The sequence below is a fragment of the Cephus cinctus genome, unplaced genomic scaffold, assembly GCF_000341935.2.
Source record: "Cephus cinctus unplaced genomic scaffold, Ccin1 Ccin1_scaffold0709, whole genome shotgun sequence".
Taxonomy (NCBI): Eukaryota; Metazoa; Arthropoda; class Insecta; order Hymenoptera; family Cephidae; genus Cephus; species Cephus cinctus.
The window spans coordinates 98,919-113,345 of NW_014333329.1; the positions used below are offsets into that span (position 1 = coordinate 98,919).

A 14,427-nucleotide genomic window follows, 5' to 3' on the forward strand; every position below is an offset into this window, starting at 1 on the left:
GTTTTCAGCTGGGAGCGTGGCGTCTCCTGTAATCCGGCTACTCGGAGGCTGGTTGTGGAGGAGGGTCTGAGATCGGGGGTCACTGCTGGTGCGGGATTCACGTTGACTGGACGTCCGCACTAAGCTCGTCATCAATATGGACAGCCTGGAGGAGTCCAGGGTGTCCAGGTTGGCTAAGGAGAGGCGAACCGGGCCAGAGGGGAAACCCAGCAGCCAAAAGTCTCCGTGGCGGGCAGTAGTGGGATCGCGTCCGGGAGTGGAACCGCATTGGTAGCCTGGTCAATACGACTCGACCCATAACTTTTTTCATTTTTTTTTTAATTTTCCCATAAACAACATACATTTTATTCATACATAACCACATTCAATGATTTTTTTTATTATGTTTTTGCAGAATTTAATTACGTCCTAAGGCACATTGTACAGTCGTATAGATAGCATCGACCTGCCGCCTCGCGGGATATTTAGGTACTAACGACAGATATGGGCACACAGCTGTTCAGCACGGAATGTTTACTAAGCCCATATGTATAAACATATCTGAAATCGGATGGTTTTTCAGCTGTTTTATCATTTCTGTACCTCCCACCCATCATAATGGATAGAAATTAAACTAATCTTGAAAGCCTAAATATTATGTTTCAATTATCCCATGATACGTTAAATTGGATCCATGAAATTCAGTATCCTTACCCTTATCCTAATATTATCAGACTCGGGTCACTTCAAAATACTAATCATCTACATAATTCAATGGTTAGTCTACTTAGTTCCGCAACATCAAACGAAAAAGATCATAAAAATTCGAACGATGTGAAAATTCAATAACGCGTAGTCTGAAATTCTAATAATCATCACAACCAGCACGGATACAATGAAGATACGAGCAAGCCTAAATATACATTAGGCATCGCAATAAAATACATGGGTTCTACTTTCCGTTTCTCACATGGCAAAACGCTATTTAATTACTAGCTCTGCAGCATATTCGCTGCCATTTGGTCTGCCTCGTCGGTCTAATATCGATATTAAAATAAATATAAAAATCTCGAACCAACCAGCGACGGATGTTGTTAATATGCGAAGCAGCAACTCCTCTATGTATGTACAAGCGCAACATCCATACCGATAAAGCAACCTAACAGTATTTGCATTTAATACGCTTTACTGGTATTCCAACCATTTCATATATGATCATTACGTTATTTTGCTGGAACATGACGACCGTGAGAGAACATTAGTTACGCCCGGTGTCTGGTATTGCTACGGTATAGGTTCAATGTTCCCAAACATTGATATTTTAATTATCTACCGCGAATCCCATGTGCATTATTAATATATGCGTTTACCTCGTTAATGCCAAATTCGCGGCTAACGAATAGCTACGAACGTAATATACCTCAGCTGCGCTTTTCAAGAAATCCCACTAAAACACGTCACGTCATCAGTATGCCCATTCGATGAAAAACTAAAAATATCCAGTCTCGGTATGTCACCGTCGGCGAATTTACAAATACAGAAAGAATGAACTCTGACAAAATTATATTTGAACCTGGACTTTTGCCTTTCTACACGGGTCTGCAGATGTGAAAAAGAGGACACAGCCGACATCACGGCATGGCTGCAAATCCAGAACTATACCCAAGGAAATATTAAAATCGGCCCTCTTTATTTGAATACATGAGAAAGCGTTAGAATACCGGGCTATATTTCTTCTCTCGGCGGATATGAAATATCATATGCTCGTTTTGCTCGCGAAAGGAGCTACCCGGGACGGCCTACATCTGGAATATTCATTCATTCGTACCGATATCATCAATCTTAGGGGGGTTGGTCTCCAGCGTATATCTCGCCCGAGAGTTCACGTCATTTTTTTCTCATTTCCACTCCCCGCTTACTCTTCTCCACCCACGTATTCCCGTCGGAAAAAAAAACTGTCAATTCAGTGTATAAAATCACGGCAACCCGATGGTTCACACACATATATACATATACAATAACCCAAACGACTTTCCGGAGTCCATTAAGAAAGGAGCGTCGATATTCTTGAATATTCGCAACACCGCGTCGCTCTGATCGATGTATACTTAAAAGTCAGTATACATATATACATCACTAGACTTTCAGGCCGTTCCTTTCCAACGCAAACGGGCCCCGAGTCTTGGATACGGTAGCAACGTTTTTCCAAAATTCCTCTGTGAAAAGCAAAAATGACGGAAAAGATGAAAGACCAAAAGAAAAGTGAATGGCGAAAATGAGAAAAAAACATTCAACGATTTCCACGCGGAAACTCTCGAAGAGTAGCGACGTTATCTTTGATATGGAGACTTGAAAAGTCGCTCGGCATATTTCGGAGTGCGCGGTAGCGTAACAGTTTGTGCATTAAAAATGATGCGACCCCCGTTCGTTTGCTACTCTTATTTTACCGCCGTCTTCTTAGCTCTCTTATTATGTCTGTGCAGCAAACGTGACCGGAGATGTGGCGCGCCGAGCCGCAAACAAAAACCATAAAGTCTTGCAAGCAAGAATTCAAAGTGCGAAGTTCGACGCTAACGCGAAGGATAAATCAGAAAAGGAATAATCGCCGGTAATGCGGTCTGTCCCGAGTCCACCACATATCTACCCAAGAAGGACCCTCGAGACACGGCCCTGAGAGTATTACCCAATATCGCATAAAAGAAATAGAAAAAATTGCAGATTTGACTATCAATGTAAAGCATCCAGCTGCTATATGTAAATCTTGCTGGAATCGACAAAAATAAATTAAATGAATTAAATAAATTCAATAAATATGTGATTATTCATGATATATGCCAATTTTGATATCCACCGGTGGATCCCGTTACAGGCAGCGTATGGTAATGCCGTCTGCAAGTGTGTTAAGACGCGCGAGTTTCCGTACCGGATTTTCTAGGACACGTCAGCCTTGCATGCAAACCATGCGAATAAGGCGGATCTAACGCAACCGACTAAATCGGGTCTAACACGAAACGAGGAAGAACCGTTAACGTGCATTCTATGCATGCACCCTGTATTCGAAGAAGCGAAATAATCGCATTATAATTGCACGGCATAGACGATGCACGATATTCACAGTCATTAACTACAATCTCGTAAATTACGAATAGTCAAGATAAAAATAAAATTGTGTACCACAAAAAATGTCCCGGAAAGGAGGAAAATGAATAAATTTTTCAAGGACCGGTTAATTCGTACAACAATTACGATCTACAGGATGTCGCATATTCAATTCGTCCTGGCACAACGTTAACCGTGATTATGTCAGCTAATACATGATATTCTTATTACTAACCTCCACCTAAAATATAGCTTAACTAATATGGAGCAGCAATATATATGATTCCCATCGTGTTTCGATTTATCATCCACCTACTAGCACGATGCTTTCTCGCCATCATAACTTACATGAAAAAGATATATATTTATATATATAGTGGAACTCGTTAACCGAAGATAGGATCAAGATAATGATTATCCGAGAGCGCGTAGTACGTGATCATCGATTCCGATCGAACGGACCTCCTCGCGATTATACCTACCGAGCACCCGCTACATTGATACGATAGGTGGCACCTATAGATATACTATATACGTAATCCAACCGACTATATCTGTACATCTGGTAGTATACCATACTAACTCCAGCACACTGTAGCATAGCAAGTGGTCACTCGTGTTTACTCGTTCACCAACACACTAGTGCTCTCTATCCCATAGCTACTGGCCGGCAAACTTTTCCTAGGTGGGAAAACAAATTGTTTCCGTCGGCTACCCCGACAAGTGGAGCTATTAACGCACCCGAAAGGGAGCCACGCAGACTGGTAGGAACAAACGGGCAAGCATCAGCAAAGCACCGAGAACTTTTCCCGATATAAAAACATTGACGCAACGTGACGCACCGAAGGGACCACCCCCCCCCCATGGAAAGGGTTCATGGGAAGCCAGCACCTGGTACCTACAACGTTCCGGCGCTCATCCCCTAAACTGTCCACGGGCTGAACCCTTTGGGGGATTGTCTGCCAGTGTCGCGCCCCAAAACGCATAAATCATGAGAGCAAAAAAGATTTTTCGGATACGAGGACGAGCGAGGGGCATGTCTGGGGTGAGGTTAACAATCAGGAGCGAGAGAGAGGCTGATCATAAAAAAAAGATGTACAATAGTCTTTGTAAATATTCGCAGTGAACATATTTTATAGTGTTCTAATTTTTTTTTTTCAAACGTTCATTGCTCATCGTTATCCAATGTAAATGGATTTGTTTACTGTCGTCCGACCTTTGAAAACGAACGAAGTTTTAAAGGTCGAAGGCATCGGGACGGCATATGAAAAATAATCCTGATGAGCGATTCCTGAAAACCGATTAGGACTTGCACGTGGTCTATACTATGTATGTCTGGCTGTTTTCATCCCTTAACTTCTAAACCACCGAACACCTTTATATACACATAGCGCAAATGATCGCTACGATTTATTCGTACATATAACTAATATAGCTCCGTATGTAATTTAAATACATCGAGGATTGGAAAAAAAACTGTAAAAAAGGGTATGGAGGTCTGAAGGTTAATTATTGTCAGATTAGGTTATGTTCGAGCAAATGGGGTGATATAAATGATAACGACTGTACCGAATGTTCGGTATACCAATGAAATAGCAGTCGACGTGTATCCAGAGTGATACTGGACAGTTCAGTGACAGTAAACAGCATTCGGACATAGGCCAGCGGAACAGCCGGAACAAATTTTCCAGTTAACGCCAGGATTATTAATCCGCGTGATCAGCGAAACCTAGCGAGCAACGGTAGGCAAGTAGTTAGCCGGGAAATCGAAATTGATGGCGTTTGTCCGCGCAACGCGATTCAACAATAGGAGCCAAACGAATCGGCAATGCATGGCCGACGTTCCCCAAGGGCCCGGACGAAATAATTATTACGCCGTAGCAACGTTAAATACACTCCCGCAGGATTCAACGCTATCCGCTATGGGCAACGGTTCCATAGGTAGAAACATTAACGTATAGGGATCGATCGAATGGACGAGTGGTCATTTGCTGGATATTAACTATAGCCCTTAATGGAAGCCACGGGAGAAAGAAGGAAGGGAAAGAAACAAAAGGGACTTAACGAGGATACCACCTAATAGCACTATGGCTTTCTGGAATACGCAGAAATTCTTTGACCACCATGGTAGAAAACGTGCACGTTCCACTTTCCTGCGTACCAGCCACGGGGATCTAGAGAGCAATCAACCAGAAACATTAAATCCGCTAGATCGACTGTTCAATTTAATTGAGAAAAATTTTTAACCAACATTGGCTCTAGGTATACGCATTAGATTATAAGGCGCAGGATGCAAGTGAGAAAATGGCTGCCGTAAGCGAAATCTTTAATGACTGCGATGCACGGTCATGAATCTGCTCTGTCAGGTGCGAATAACGTCAGCTTCTTGCGATGGTTTACCAACGCACTTACGGATTACGATGGGCCCTCCCACGAGGGTAATATAATTTTTATCTCGATCACTTCGATTCAGCGACTTTATAAGAACAGAGGGAAACAGAAGGAGGATGGATAGACAGATGAGACATCTTACTGTTATAGGGACGTTACAGTGCGAAACGCGGGCAAATGCCATTGAGTGGAATAGAATGAAAAATTATACGGTCAAATGGAAAAAATCTATTCTGAGTGAATTCGCCGATTGATTTTAAAGGTAGCTGATCTCTACGTAATTGGATTTAGAAACATTTTATCAATGCCAACGAGCGATACCATCTAGACAGTATTCTTTATACGCGAAACGAGGAGTGTCGGTAATACAGATTTCTATCCATCCATATGATGCCTATATCACTATAGAACTCAAGTGCCTCGATAGCTTTGCTAACGATTTACCTGTCCTATTCTTAGAAGACATTTCAATCTGGATATATCGTAATTTCCATGATTACGTCGCGAGTGGAACGTCGATGTAACGATTAGCGTTTGCTTTGATGTCAATAAATTTGGATTCGCCACGGTGGAAAATGAAAATAAAATCTATTCCAAAATTAGAAGCTAATTAAGAGCTCATTAAGTGTTCTAATTGAAATTTTAAAGATCCACCTCTTTTAGACAAAATCCGTGGCGGTGGAAAGATAGGAATTAAGAGGTAATTAAGTGCTTTAAAAATATGCAACAGCCAGATTTAGATCTGACCCCCTTATCAAAAAACCAACCTTATTTCGGAATGGTAATGGTAAGACATGTGTGGTTTTTGCATAAGGAGGTGACTTCCAAATCTAGCTGTTGCGCATCTTTGAACCACTTAATTTCCTCTTTAACCCAACGTTTTATTTGTTTAAATTTTGTATTGTTTATGTTTCGGCGGTTCCAACTTTTTTTTCGAGCTAGCACCAGATTTTTATTAAAAAGGATGGGGCTCTAAAATTTCAATTAGGGCACTTAATCAGCTCTTAAATAGCTTCTAATTTTACAATAGATTTCATTTTGATTTTCCACTGTGTCGATTCCAGCTTTATTGACGTCTTGCTTTGATTATTTTTTAACAGCAACCCATAGACCGGATATTACAGAAACTACCAACCCTTTTTCTCGAACCAATCACTCTGTAATGTTTATAATAAAAATCTATATATATATATATATATATGCCCACCAGCAGGATTTTTCAATAACCTCGTCGATATACCCTGCATGCAAAATCGGAATCAGCACAGAACATCGGCGATTACGCGCTTTCCGATTTGAAACGATTAAAAATTAACGTTAATGCCGTAAGCTACGATTTAGGATAAACCGAGGCTTTCAATGGTTCGATAAATAGATAATTGCGTACTCGTCTTTATATAAACCGACAGAACGTACGGGAATATAGAAACAAATTAACGTGCCGAAGTTTGAAATCAGACGAAAGTATATATACATATATGCACTTAATAAATTTCAGATATATTACTCAAAGGATGCAAATAAACATAATAATTTTGCACATAAGATTTTGACAACATATAATTATGACAAAGAACTTTTTATCAACCAAAATAAATTTTCGATATTTTTTTGTCTCCTAGCAACCACAAAATGTCTGGTAGATACTTACGAAAATATCATGAAACACCGTATCACCCCTTAAGCCATACAAATTTAATTACCAAATTATGAGCGCGTGACCATGGCGCGTCGCTCGATTTAAAAATACTCAATGGCTTGCACCTAATGTGTCCTAATGTGCTGTTAAAATAATGAGTTTTGCAGTAACGGGTACCTATAACCAAAAGACGTATATTACGAAGGTGGCGGCGATTACAGCGCACCACGTGGTGGAAGACTTTACTCTCAACATTCGTCTCGGCGAAACTCTATGCATACGAATATAATTCCCAGGCATGAGCGGTCACGGCGTAAAGTAAATTATCGCAATTCCGTGAGTCTCATAGCAGGTTGAGTATCCCGACCTCTCCTAAGAATTCACTACGATAAACGGGCTACTGAATAAAATAAAATCGCAAGAGGAGCACAGTCCCTGTAGTAAAATATATCAAGTATAACACACTAATAAAAAAATATATACTATATTATAGTATACACACACAAGAATTTGATTTCTAATAGAAACACAGCAACGATTCATTAAATTAATATACGACCCAAATTCCTACAGACTGTCCCTGGGAATTCTCTTAAAAATTCATAAATTCGTATTCCAATTCAAAACCAAACAAACGTCAGGTACATAGCGACGAAATTAAAGCATGTAAATGATATACCGTACGATTACCCCCCCCCCCTCCGCCATCTATTCGAAAAGGTCGGACGCTTTAAAACCACGTACCAATTATATCACGCAAACAGAAAGATAGCACGAGTAGATTACTCGTATAACTTAAAACAATGTAGAAATAAATTAAAAAAAGTTTTCATCCCTGTCGGAAATTTTTCTCTCAATTTTTTTCCCCGTGCTCCAATATGACCGACTGACCTTTCCATCCAGGTACGTATGTAGGTATTGGCAATTACAGTGATACTGAGAATTTATATCAAAGAATACATATATCGCGTGCGATGGAAAGAGCCGACCTTTATTACAGGAAAGGCTGAGCAAACACGTGAGCTGCAAACCGCAAAGTACGGAACTCACTCTGTATATCGAGTGTAACACAATCGACGGCGTCGTTAACGTCCACGACGGTCACAGCGGATGAGAAAATTGCAAACGCGTACAGCCCACTACATCGTACGGTATAATATCATCACGATGACAGTGAAGCTATGTCACCCGATATACCGCTCTTGCAAATTTATTCTCGTATTGCAGAGTCGCGACGTCCGACAGCTTCTAATAATTATCTGACATCCCTATATAACCGACAATCACAACTGCAACGTGTACTACACGTGGTGCGTTCAGCTTATTGTTAGTCTCAATGACGTAGACAGCTATTCGTAATCTCGTAAGTGGAATACGAAGAAAATAAGGAAAAGAGGAAAAATGGATTGTGTCAAAAATATTGACTTCGTTTTTCTCCACTTAGAAGCGTGCTTAGTTGTATTTAATACGTAATTATGAAAATGACATTGCAAAAAGCCAAAACCTTTCGAAGGACATTACATCCGGTGTCGATTTCCAGTGACACGTTATAGGATAGAATATACAATGGAGAGCTGTTATCTTTCAATTTACCTCTTTCTCAGAAAGCTGTTACCATTGAATCCACTGGATTGAATTGAAACAGACAAGTGGGATGCTTGTATAGTTGGTTAACTAGGTATCTTGGTTAGTTGACTGGGAAGACGGAATTTTGTTCTGTACAACTGTCAACTGGGAGAGACCTATTTTTTTTATAAAAGCAATTTGCATACAGAGCAGAAAGTGCCATTGTGCTAGGAAATTGAAGAGCTCGTGTCAATTCGTATTCCGAGTTATTATTTCTTAATGTGACGTAACGCAGACGACTAACGAAGTCGTCCATTCGAAGAAGATTATCGACAACATATACCGGGGAACGATTACACGGTTAAGAAGAATCATCGAAGCTATCAATTTTACTCGTTTAAATATCCCACCCGAAGCGGAAGTGACGTTAAGCAAATTAAACGTGAATGAAACCATATTCATATATGTAAATAATATTAGGATATGCAAACAGATACTGATGAGTGTCATTTGTATTGAAACCTCAATATTCATTTAGGTAAATAGCCACCAACGATTAAACTAGTTATACCTTGAGATATTCAATGAAATGTACATTCTTTTGATGACAGTCAATAATTTGGATGTCTGATTATTAAAATTTGTTTTAATTCTTCGATCCAACAGCAACGATAAAAGATTTAATTTTTGGTTTAGCAAGCATTTGCTAGGTATAGCTGAGTGGTGCCTATACTGATTTGGAAACTTCTTACGGTATGAGACATACGGATTCTATTACGTTATATTAGGTTGGGTTAAATTGGGTATACATAGATAAGTCAAGCATGCGCAACATTGCGACTCACCTCTTTCACTTTGTCGCGACGTTGCCGTGTGATCGGGTCCTTGTCTTCTCCACCTACGATTTTTGGAAGCTTTTCACCAGGTGCTGGTGGCACGGTTATCAGGGTTTCTTCGATTCTTGCGTTAACCACTAAAGACGAGGAACTGCTCATTTGCACTCGCGAATCACCAGCTATATCCGGTTTCTCCAGAGTTTTTTGATGTTGATATTCCTCGTTGATTTTCGCCTGAAATTTGCCAGGGAGGAATATTTCGGTCGCCGATTCTTACTTCCGATACGTATTTTTTTAAATTATTACGGAATATGACTCAGTTGACTAAACATATCGTTAAGTCCAGGTGTGAAATGCCTTATTATATTCAACTGGTGTGTTGTAAAGAGCCATGAACTTCACGGATAACGTTCCCGATAATGGATGGCGATACTATAGCAATATTAATGGTACTATCTGTCTTATTTGTGTGCTAATCAAAATTAATTATTTACTATCAATAATTATCAAAATGATATTTAAGGACTTGTAAAAGATCTTACTCAATTTCAATATATCGTGTAAATAAAAGTGTCACTAAACTTTCACAGGACATGTACACACAACATATTCTGAATTCAACTAAACTTTATATTTCTTTACCCAAGTAAACAGAAGTAAATATATGTGTGTATAATTCATTCTACAACGAATGTCTGTCTGCCACAAGTTATCAGTGTACTTATATTTTGATATGAGTACATAAGGAACATGTGTCCGTCTGGAGGATGTAAACAAACAGAACAATGCTCCTCTGGTATTACATGCTAACTGACATTCGAGACAAGAAACGATAATACATTTAGTTTGTCTACCGATTAATTAAGAAACCCAAGAGTATACGTAATATGATAAAAATAGAACCGCATAACGGGAATTAATTAAATATGAACTGCAAGAGTACAGAGTATAGGAAGTAGGGATCGTAAACAATAAATGTTAAAGTAATATTTGTTGACACTATTTGGCGACTGAAAAATTCCTCGGACCTGAAGTCTTTGCGAATCATCGTTAGGATGATTGTAGCGGGTAACTGCATAACCGTGGCGATGTAGACCGACGGGGATGGCGTTTGGATGGCCACCAAGTTCCTTACGTCCCAGAGCATGCGGCGGCGCCGGTATCAGCAATTCCGGGCCCGCTTTTTGCATATATTGGTACACCCTGTAAACACTGTTCACTGCCGCGCCTCCGGTACCATTACGAAAATCTGGCAGGAAAAAGAATGCGCCAAAACACACGATACCAAACGTCAAAAACACTAGAAATATGAGATACTTCTCGCGTGGCCTAAAAGAACGACGCGAAAACAGTGGTACAGGGACGCCGTTTACAAAACGCTGATACGTCGGCAAAATTCCCGTGGACGTCATTTCGCGGAAGCTCGTTTTCTCGCGACACTCACGATCCGAACACCCGTGTTGTTTCCCTTTTCTAGCCGTCACACGCCATTACGGTCCTACGCAAGCACCACCTGCGTGTAGGACTCAGCATTTCACGCGGACATCAGCGCCATCCCTTTCACAACGGAGTATACGACAAACGCAAAAAGTCTTGCTGAAAGACGAGTATAACCTTTAGATGAGAGATCGACCAATGGGCAAGATATATATTTATAATACCATCATACGGATCCTCCGGATATTTCAATATTTCATAGATGTTTTAGGATATTGTACTACCTGGAACAAATGAAACATACAAATGGGGGTCTGTATTTCAGGTATAGAGGTATTTGTATTATATTGTGGACAAGAACCCAGATAAGTATCATAAATGACTTTACCAGCATTCGAAAATGAATTTGACTTACCTGTTTCAATAATGTTCCATTACTCGTTGTATTGTAGGACCTTTGTGAATCTGTAGATGGCAGCAGGCATTCATAAATTGATAATGGCTATTATACTTTATTTTGACCATATTGTTAAGGTTTTATAATCTCAATGATAAACAATGAGTATCTTGCACTTATTGAAATAGTGGAGAAAGTTAATTTTTTTCTATGTTAATCTATGTTTTCTATGTAAATCAGTCATTTTCAGAATACCTTTTACGTTCGTTAAAACGTTTTTAAATGATTCGAGTACTTATGTGTTTGAAAATGAGCTGAAATGATTGAAAGCATCGTTATTTCTCAATTTATTGAATGCATTTAATCGAGCCATACAATGCCCTTACTACTTTAGTGTGTGCTCTACAATTTATAAAACTTTACGAGAAACAAGACATTTTACGTTATCGGCAAGCAGTTCGTTTTCTGATTCAATGTAGTATGGATTGGCTTCACTTGGCTTTCTATAAGCAATTTGATGTTCAATTAGGGCAAAACTGACTATTTAGCATAATTAAACAAAGTAGTACATTTCAATGAGTGCAAAATGACATAATTTACATCTGTGTTTATTCGCATTTTGGTTTACTGTGAGTATATTCACCGTAAATATATTTTTTATGTTGCAAGAAATAAATTATAAGAAATATTATACAGGTTCAGTCCACTTCAAAATGATTAGCAAGGAAGATGTTATATCAACAATGAAACATGCGTGTGAGATATTTTAAAATTTTATATAAGATAGATTAATCAATAACTGAAATTATCATATATTTTAATGATTATTACTTTTATTCTAGCTTGCACGATATTAGTGTTGATGTGCATTTTCATAGCGTATACCTTTTTTGAGCGTATCTTTTATTTCTTGAATGAAATCGTTAATACAACAAAGAGGGATAATTTTGGTACAATACTGGTCCAAGCATTTGGTTTCAATACAGTTTCACTGATAGTCATTGTTACTTGTGGTACATCTCTTATGGTATGAAACTCTTAAAATATTTCTTGTTACATTCTGTTAGTTAAAGTTGATTAATATTCACTTATTTATTAGGCTGTTGTATACAACATAGGATGTCCATTAAACTACATTTGGGAAAATGGACAAAGGGTCTTTATACCATCTTTAATAATATCCTTTTTCCTTTTGCGGATTATAAAAATAGTAAGGATGTGAACGTTACATGTTGCCAAAGTTTTTGTATGGATCTAAATGATCACAAATATATAAATAAATTTTGTACATAGGATGAGTGCGACCTATACACATCTTTGAAGATTCGATCCCTGGGTGGACTGGATTATGGAAGTGGTTTAGCTTACAGCTATTTCTATGGGTATTTAAATATCATCCTATCCTCTATGGGAAGCGAATACAAAGGTTTTTCTTTTTTATTTTCTTTTGTCAATCAAAATAATTTGACTCAAATCTTAACTTAATAATATTATTATTATTACTTACAGGCTTGCAACATAATATTGAGCTTTTTGAAGCTCGTGAAGGTGTGCCCATGCCGATAAAGAAATTATTTATATTAATTCCTGCATCAGCACATATTCCATCTGATCTTAGACAAGTTTCACATGATTGGATGGAGAGTACGAAAGTTAGTTGCTTATTCATAAAACAAATTCTCAATTACATTCATTTGTGACATAAAATTTGGACTTTATACATTCAGAAAGTCGTTTCGGCTGAGATAAACCGTGCTGGCGTAAAAAATCGAGTATATTCCAATACAGTGTACAAAATTCATCCTGAAGGAGAAGGAAGCGGTCATCGACCAATTTATGTCGTTATTGAAGGTGCTACGCCAATGCTGACTTTTTATGAAGTATCTCAACACGCACATAAAGATTCGGGTAAGTTTCGATCTACACAAAAAGAGATTCAACTATCTGAAGAGTATTGCTGACTATCTCAAAAGTAATGTGACAGTAGTTTGTTCCATAAAATTTATTTTGATTTTCATTTAAATTTAATTTTATCTCTCTTTCAGATACATATAGAAGATTTACAAAAGAAGTCGTAGAGTTGTTTTACAAAACTCTTCAGACATTGTTGAACACTAATCCAGATTACCAGGATTCCTGTGAATTGGTATACTATGAAGGTATTATTTTTTATTTTATATGTCGCCAAAACAAAACGTAATTAATCGTGATAAAAATAATCTGTTATTTCTTTATGATATAGAACTGTTTGATAATAGTATACACCATTTTATAGATTACGGACCGGATGGTAAACGCGTCAATGTGGCTGAAATAATATTGGAGAGAATACGAAAGTTACTTCACAATCGTAAAACAGAGAACGAAGAAAAACTATACTTTAAAAAATTTTAAAGAATTTAAAAATTATATCGGCAAAGAAAATTTAACAGTTCTACAAAGAAGATTGCAATTCTAACTACTAATCATGTGTAACATGAGAATTTATTTCTTTTATTACACGAAGGACGAAATTTGTAAGCCTCTTTTGTAGTATAAAATACATATTTTCAAGAAAAAGCTTTTTGTACGATGATATTTTTGTGATAAAGAATAAATGGAAAAAGTAAATAAATAGTGATTTCCATTTTAATATAACAAGGATTCACTTTTTATGGCCCAAGTACCGCTTTTTCTTTCATTTTATTATAAACAATCGTTTATCATTGCTTTGTCATAATTTTATCAGTATTTCTTTTATTCATTTCAAATGACTTGACACAGAGAGCAGAATATCTCCAAACATCGAAAAAATAATTATGCTTACGCCACGCACGCATATTTCATTTATCTAACATCCTGTTATACAGTCCTATTATTTGGGATATTGTTTTTATCGTCAGTTTTTTTTCTTTTACATACTCTACATCTTCGATTCTTTCTTTTTTCCTATCCCTCAATGTCCACACATTCATACAAATAGTTATTGAAAGGAATGCACATTGAAGACAGCCCATTCTAAACGGTAGGGTTTTTCATATTTCTTCTTTTGAGTCACATAAACAAATCCATAGTTACTAACATTATTCCACAACCTAAAGAGA

The 14,427-nt window shown here is 38.0% G+C and overlaps 2 protein-coding genes across 7 annotated transcripts in view; one reads left to right on the forward strand and one right to left on the reverse strand.

Annotated features, from left to right (window-relative positions):
* The window catches only part of LOC107270177 (mannosyl-oligosaccharide 1,2-alpha-mannosidase IB), a 96,587-nt gene extending 85,280 nt beyond the window's left edge, over positions 1–11,307 (reverse strand). For all 6 annotated transcript variants that reach the window (XR_001538261.2, XM_015744957.2, XM_025087608.1 and 3 more), the window contains exons 1-2: positions 10,539–11,307; positions 9,520–9,744 (exon numbers count right to left, since the gene is read on the reverse strand). Coding sequence is in view for 5 of the 6 variants with exons in the window: in XM_015744957.2 (XP_015600443.1) it covers positions 9,520–9,744; positions 10,539–10,922 (609 nt within the window). In the remaining variant the exon portion in view is untranslated. The remainder of the gene's footprint in view (positions 1–9,519; positions 9,745–10,538) is intronic.
* Positions 11,308–11,508: 201 nt separating this feature from the next.
* Positions 11,509–13,976, forward strand: LOC107270175 (stimulator of interferon genes protein). Its single transcript, XM_015744949.2, has 9 exons — positions 11,509–11,973; positions 12,041–12,100; positions 12,187–12,371; positions 12,444–12,554; positions 12,638–12,770; positions 12,854–12,996; positions 13,072–13,252; positions 13,390–13,503; positions 13,620–13,976. The coding sequence occupies exons 2-9, from the start codon at positions 12,058–12,060 to the stop codon at positions 13,736–13,738; spliced, it is 1,029 nt and encodes a 342-aa protein (XP_015600435.1). The 5' UTR covers positions 11,509–11,973; positions 12,041–12,057; the 3' UTR covers positions 13,739–13,976.
* The last annotated feature ends 451 nt before the right edge of the window (positions 13,977–14,427 follow it).